This window comes from Citrus sinensis, chromosome 9 (assembly GCF_022201045.2).
Source record: "Citrus sinensis cultivar Valencia sweet orange chromosome 9, DVS_A1.0, whole genome shotgun sequence".
NCBI classification, from domain to species: domain Eukaryota; kingdom Viridiplantae; phylum Streptophyta; class Magnoliopsida; order Sapindales; family Rutaceae; genus Citrus; species Citrus sinensis.
The window spans coordinates 33,914,451-33,921,253 of record NC_068564.1 but is presented as its reverse complement, the minus strand read 5'-3'; the positions used below and the strand labels follow the sequence as shown (position 1 = coordinate 33,921,253).

General features: G+C 36.8%; 1 protein-coding gene across 2 annotated transcripts; it reads left to right on the top strand.

The window, feature by feature from the left end:
- Nucleotides 1-2,245: 2,245 nt before the first annotated feature.
- Nucleotides 2,246-3,841, top strand: LOC102614430 (protein CHLORORESPIRATORY REDUCTION 6, chloroplastic). 2 transcript variants are annotated; one of them, XM_025097222.2, is made up of 4 exons: nucleotides 2,246-2,559; nucleotides 2,865-3,051; nucleotides 3,179-3,387; nucleotides 3,520-3,841. In XM_025097222.2, the coding sequence occupies exons 1-4, from the start codon at nucleotides 2,551-2,553 to the stop codon at nucleotides 3,715-3,717; spliced, it is 603 nt and encodes a 200-aa protein (XP_024952990.2). In that variant the 5' UTR covers nucleotides 2,246-2,550; the 3' UTR covers nucleotides 3,718-3,841. The 2 variants fall into 2 exon arrangements, with proteins under 2 accessions (XP_024952990.2, XP_006473934.2); XM_006473871.4 differs by having other exon boundaries at nucleotides 2,250-2,559; nucleotides 2,920-3,051.
- Nucleotides 3,842-6,803: the final 2,962 nt, after the last annotated feature.

Genomic DNA, 6,803 nt, shown 5'->3' with positions numbered 1-6,803 from the left:
GGGTCCTCAGCGAGAATCTTCCTTATCTCTTGATCCAAGCCCTGAAACACATGATCCAAGTCTTGAAACACATGAGTCAAACACAATATCCACTGCACCTTCATTACGAAGATCTAGTAGACAAATCAAACCACCTGACCGCTTGTCTCTTATGGCCACATTGTCACCTATGAGTATTCCAAACTCTTATTCCCAAGCCAAACAATATTCACATTGGCAGGTTGCAATAGATGAAGAGCTAGAAGCATTAAAAAGAAATCATACATGGGATATTGTCTCTTGTCCCGCTGGTTGTACACCAATTCGGTGCAAATGGGTTTACTCTATCAAACAAAAAGCTGATGGTTCTTTGGATCGTTATAAAGCTCGTTTGGTTGCTCTTGGGAATTGGCAAGAATATGGTATAAACTATCATGAGACCTTTGCTCCAGTGGCCAAAATGACCACAATTCGCATTTTGTTAGCGATTGCGGGTTCACAAGCATGGCCTCTTTTTCAAATGGATGTAAAAAATGCATTCTTGCATGGAGATCTACAAGAAGAAGTCTACATGAAGCTTCCGCCTAGAGTAAGCTCTAATTCAAAAGCTCAAGTATGTCGTCTACGACGTTCTCTTTATGGGCTTAAACAAGCACCACGTTCATGGTTTACAAAGTTTGGTCAAATACTGCATCAGTTGGGTTTTCACCAGAGCTCTAATGATCCTTCTATGTTTATTCGACGTTCAGCTGCTGGTATCATTATTCTTCTTGTTTATGTAGATGATATAATTATTACGGGGACTGACACATCTGGTATCCAGCAATTTAAGGAGTCTTTGCATTCATATTTTCAAATGAAAGATCTTGGCAATCTCACTTATTTTCTTGGCCTTGAGGTATATCATTCAAGTGAAGGCATCTACGTCCATCAGCATAAATACACAAAAGATTTAATTGCTTTGGCAAGACTTGAAGATTCAACGGTCATAAACACTCCACTTGAGATCAATGTGAAATATTCGAAAGATGATGGCGACTTGAATTCTGATCCTACACTATATCGGAAACTAGTCGGGAGTTTAATTTATTTGACGATTACCCGACCAGACATCTCTTATGCAGTGAACTTAATGAGCCAATTTATGCATGAGCCTCAACATTTACATCTTTCAGCAGTTAAAAGAATAATCCGTTATTTGCTTGGGACTCCTAATCGTGGACTATTTTACAAGGCTGGCTCCCCTCTTGTTCTCAAAGCTTATAGTGATGCTGATTGGGCTGGGTGTTCAGACTCTCGTCGATCAACTACAGGTTGGTGTATGTATCTTGGGGACAGTCTTGTCTCTTGGAAATGCAAAAAACAAGAGAGGGTGTCTAAATCCTCTACTGAAGCAGAGTATAGAGCTATGTCGGGTGCTTGTTCTGAAATCGTATGGCTACGACGACTTGTATCTGAATTGGGTTTTCCTCAAGCGTCTCCAACGCTATTGCATGATGATAACAAGAGTGCCATACAAATTGCTGAAAATCCTGTGTTTCATAAAAGAACTAAACATATTGAGGTTGACTGCCACTATATTCGAGATGCTTATGCTGATGGTACCATTCAATTACCTCATGTGTCCACAACATTTCAAATTGCAGATATATTTACAAAGTCCCTGACCAAGATACGGCATCAGTTCTTGGTTGGCAAATTGAAGCTTGTTGATTCACCAGCATCAATTTGAGGGAGGCTGTCAACATTATACTATCTCCAATAAATAACTTGATTGCATAAATCAAGCACTTGATTACTAGCGTAATCTTGGGGTTAGCTATATACTTATTGTAAAATACCCAAATTATTGGGATTGATTATTCTACTTACCTTGTACAGAATTATTTTACAACTATAAGAACTGGTATGTCTCAACAAATGGGAGAACCGGTTTTCCAAAAATTATTTGTCTCTTTTGTTCTCTATTATTTGATAGTAAGATAGGGTTTTTTTTTTTTTCCAAATTCTTATCCTTTGAAGTAATTTTACTTTAGGGTATTTGAGTAACAATATTTTAAATTAAAAAATGGGTTTAGAAAGTATATTTGGGATTTAAATACTCTCACCCAAAAATTAGATATTTCATTAGTTATGATAGAAAAAATTTAACGGATTAATTTTGAAAAAACCAAAAATATTTAGGCATAGTTTTGTAAATTTTCCCAACACATAGCAAGAGTAGTGAGTGGATAAACTGGAAAAACAGAACCAAACACATATTGTATTATATCTATTAACCGTCACATGCTTAATTACGGTAGATAAACCGTTTACTCCTCTGCTCATGCTCATCCTTATCCATGCCCATGGCTGCCACTACTACCATTAAACCCTTACTTCCACTCTCTCTTTCACCAAACAAAAGTTGCAGTTACAGTATACCCTCCTCATCTTCCTTCATTTCCTGCAATCCCATCTCAGATTCCACTGCTACTTTCTCCCTTTTACACAGCAATAGACCAAGAGGACAAATTTCAGTGTCAGTTGCATTCAATCCTCAAGGGAATTTTGACATCCCTATGTTCGAAGATGAAGGCAGTAAGTTATATCTTTTTCACTTTTTTAGTAGATATCAAATTCCATTTAATTCGCCACTCAATATCAGTTCCTCAAGGGAAATTATATTTATCAGATATAGTATCAAATTCCAGCCGAGATTTTCCTTTTTAGTTCTTTCTACAGGAAATAACTTATAGGATTTTGTTTAACAACCAAAAATTGTGATGATCAAATGTGAAAATATATAGGTGAAAAACAAACTGTTATGTGTTATATTATTGTACTGTATCATACTTGTCAATATTACCAATTCGTTTCTGTTTGAAGTTGCTTAGTTTATACAGTCAAAGAAGAGGGATTTTCAATCTGCTATAAACGGTGTCATGTCATTATCGACAGATTCATCTAAGCTTGAACCTCCAATGCCCCCAACTGAAGGCAGATTCGACGTAGTTCTTGATAACGATGCTATTCGCAGCCTTGATTTATCCCCATTTCACAGTGCCACTGGGATTACTTCACCTACATTAGGTAATTAATAATTAAACATGATATGAAAAAGCGAAGCTAAATTCTTTTGAATTTTCTACGCATATATATATATATCTATATATATTGCAAGTATTCCGGATAAGAAATTTTCTTTTAACTGGTGTAGCTGAGCCAAAGGAGTTTCTTGAACGTACAATCGGATTTACAATTAACTACACGAGAGAAGATCCACGCGATCCTCGAGAACTATCAGAATTCCCTGATATAAGACTTTGGTTTGTGAGGCTGGATGCTGCTTATCCATGGATCCCTGTTTTGTTGGATTGGCGAGCTGGTGAGCTTGCTCGTTATGCTGCCATGTTAGTTCCTCACCAGGTATTGTAATATACAACTATTATGTATAATAGGACATTTGTATTAATTAGTTCTAGTGGCTCGTAAACTGAACTAATCAAGGTTCAAAGAAGGTTTTATTAACATGTTCATTATTCTGTTTGGCTTTGGCAGATGAGTATGAAAATGGGGATTGTGTTTAATCCTGAGGCCCTGGAACTCTTTATCATGAATAAAGTGTTCGTTGTGTACACTTGGTTTAAGCAGCATAATGTTCAAAAGCCTAGATTGAAGACAAGTGACATGGCTCGTATGCTTGGATTTGGAATCGAAGATCGACTTTTTGATTTGGTTGATAGAGAGTCCTCTTGAGTCATCATAAAAAATGCCAGCCTGACCTAAACCCTGGATAAATTCTTTGCAATAGGACTCCAAAAGAGTATCAATGTACAACAATGACTCGCCGAATTCCGAAATAAATTTTCATATTTAATTACTAGTATCATGTCTGTAAGTTTAGAGCGAAGGGGGAAAAAAAAAGAGAGACAGATAAGACTTTTCGAAAACAAATAAGAAAAAATTCTGTGCATGCCCTGAATCTGCTGCTATTTTACTCATTCTATCCCTCTATATAATATATTATAAGCATAAGAAATAGGAGGGTGAATACCTGGGAGATAGTGCAATATACTTTCTGAGAAATAAGAATTGCTTTCCTATCATTGTCGGCAAACAATAATGAACATGTTTTATCGTCATTGTGGCCTCTGTTTCTCAGTAGCCAAGGCCCAAGGGCAAGGAGTTCCTAATGAAGGTCGTCAAGAGTTAAAGACAAACATATGCATGGAAAGTTTGAACATGCTGCTCATGTATAAGTAGAGTGGTTTAACTACTGCAGCTGCAAATGCAATGAATAAGTGACTGAAAACTGATGAGATCGAGAATTGATTCTTGAATATAATAACAATGACAATCCCTGAACCCCTGGGCCCTGGCACACATAACGATGAGCCTGAGCTGCTAACTTGGTGGGCGTACAGGTACTACAATGCAGCCGAGGGCAGGCTACAGGACCAAAGCCCAGTAGCTTATGGCTAAGATTGGTTATGATTTACAAGAACCAACAACCGAATGCTAAAATAAGGGAAAAATAACTAAGATTGGCTGCGTCTGCCAATTAAGGGAAAAATAAACGAAGAAATCAGCTGCATTGCTTAAGCTAAACTGTAAGTGTTGGCAGTGCTGTTGCCAAAATGCTAAAATAAACGGAGCCCAAGTCTCTGTATGTAACAAACAACTACAATATAATTCAAGTGTTTGGTATAATAACTCATCAAATATTTGACACTTGAATAATACAATCCCTTTACCTGTTGGTGATCGTGTCATTTGACAAGTACAGTTGCCTGTGAGTCATAATTTATAATCATCTATATCTATCTAGCTCATATATATGCACTTAGAGGTGTGACGCGCCTGCATGGTCGGTGAGTTTAGCAGCAAATTTGCCGGACAGTACATAAATCCAAAGACACCACAGAAGTCTAAAGAAATGTGTCGAGAAACCGGTAGCTGTATATAGGGCCTGTATATATGTGTGGGTGTGTGGCAGGGCTCACCACACCATGTGAAAATGCACCAGATAACATGTGAGATTAACTCATAGATATGACAGAAGACATTTAAAGGGAAACAAGAAAGGGACACGGAGTTAAAGCACATCGATCTATATATCTTCTATTTCTCAATATATATATATATATATATATATATATATATATATTAAAATGTCGTTGAACTTTTCAGTGTCTTTGCCACCAATTTTGTTTTCTTTTGTGTGAACAAACTGGATTCCTAATTTAATTGCTATATCAGATTAAAATTCTTTGTTCTTGGTTATTTGTGATTTGCACCAGATCATTAGTTGACATTATTGATTAACACAACTAAAAAAATTAACATATCAGGTGAAAGGATTAACCTTACTAAAAGCTCTAGTGATTCTCTTTTACAAATTGATGAGAGACAACTTAACAATCTAAAGTAATAATATTAATATGCTTGTTTTTATTAGCTTAATATATAGTGCGTTAATAAAAGAAAACGTAACTATTTGGGAAGAAATATAAGCTTGATAGAACAACACGTGTCGATGTGAAGTTTTATAACCATAAGAAATTACTTGGAAATATCTGGCCTATACGACATATACCTAATAGTCGAGCTAATACACGAGTTACCCCATGTCAGAAGCAAAGTGGACAAAGAAATTATCTAGAATATTAGCCGCATAAAATATCTTCATCGCCTAAAAGAGAATATTTGATTTGGCAGAATCAAATAAGTAATATCTTACTGGAAAAGAAGGGACAACTGTTTGTCACACCTGCAAAAAGTAAAGGACAGCACACTAAGGACAATGGTCCTTCAAACAGCCTCTATTGAGGTATCCAGGACCACCATACAGAATGTGCCAAATGTAAAAGAGAACAAACCAATCAAATAATGCCCTACTTGCTCTCCAAGCATGCTCCCAATACTCCAAATGAATAAATAGGCCAAAGGAATGGCATATTCTTTATAAATGACCAATAAAAATTCTCCAAGTGGCAAGCGACCAAGGCACTCTATATAAAGGCGCTTAGGTTCTATTTTTCTCACTCATGAATACTCACAACAATACACACACAAAAAAGGAGTCGAGGCTTGCTTCAACCTCCAACCACCATTGTTAAGGGTTGGCAAGCTCTTAACACCCAGAATATTGCCCCGTGAATTGACTTGAGTGTCAGAGTGTGGTCGTCGACCACAGCCGACTCCACCTCTAACCTCTATTCTTTATTTTGCAGGTTAAATACGGTCCATCAAGCCAACCCTCACTCTAGATCTAATCTCCCAAAACTGACTCATTTCCTCCCTTCACTCTCAACCTTCATCCAAAGTCATCTCAAATAACGCATTCTGAACTACGCAAGACACCCTTGTTACCCTCAATACAAAGTTTATTATGTTTGACTAGATTTTAGTTTCTTTTTCCTTCGTACCAAAATCTAGTTAAAACAGTAACTTAAATATTGAACAAGGAACTTGGAGTTTCTTGCTTGGATCTCCATGTATAATTTCAAACAAAAGAGCGTGAAGCCAAGGCACTAGTGATGAGAAATGAGATTAGATTGTTTGTCAGTCACGAGACACAATATCACAAAACATGGTATCCCCACATATATAAGAAAATGGAGGTCGAGCATTTTAGTGCATATATAGTATCTAGTGTATGGTCCATATTCTTCTATTGGCCCCTAAACCCATGTGATGTCGTCGTTTTGTCGGCCGATTTCTAACAAGGATTTATCTGACACGTGGTTTAAGCGTTGGTTACTCTACATAGCATACGTACCTTTTTCGTTTATTTTCGATATATAGTTTAATAGTTGACAATTTTATGCTTAACTAAGCTT

Bases quoted from the DNA above. Each gene is read 5' to 3' on its own strand.
- LOC102614430 (XM_006473871.4), top strand. From the start codon at position 2,322: ATGCCCATGGCTGCCACTACTACCATTAAACCCTTACTTCCACTCTCT. The intron at 2,560-2,919 runs GTAAGTTATATC...CATTATCGACAG, and splicing joins TATGTTCGAAGATGAAGGCA to ATTCATCTAAGCTTGAACCT. The intron at 3,052-3,178 runs GTAATTAATAAT...TAACTGGTGTAG, and splicing joins GATTACTTCACCTACATTAG to CTGAGCCAAAGGAGTTTCTT.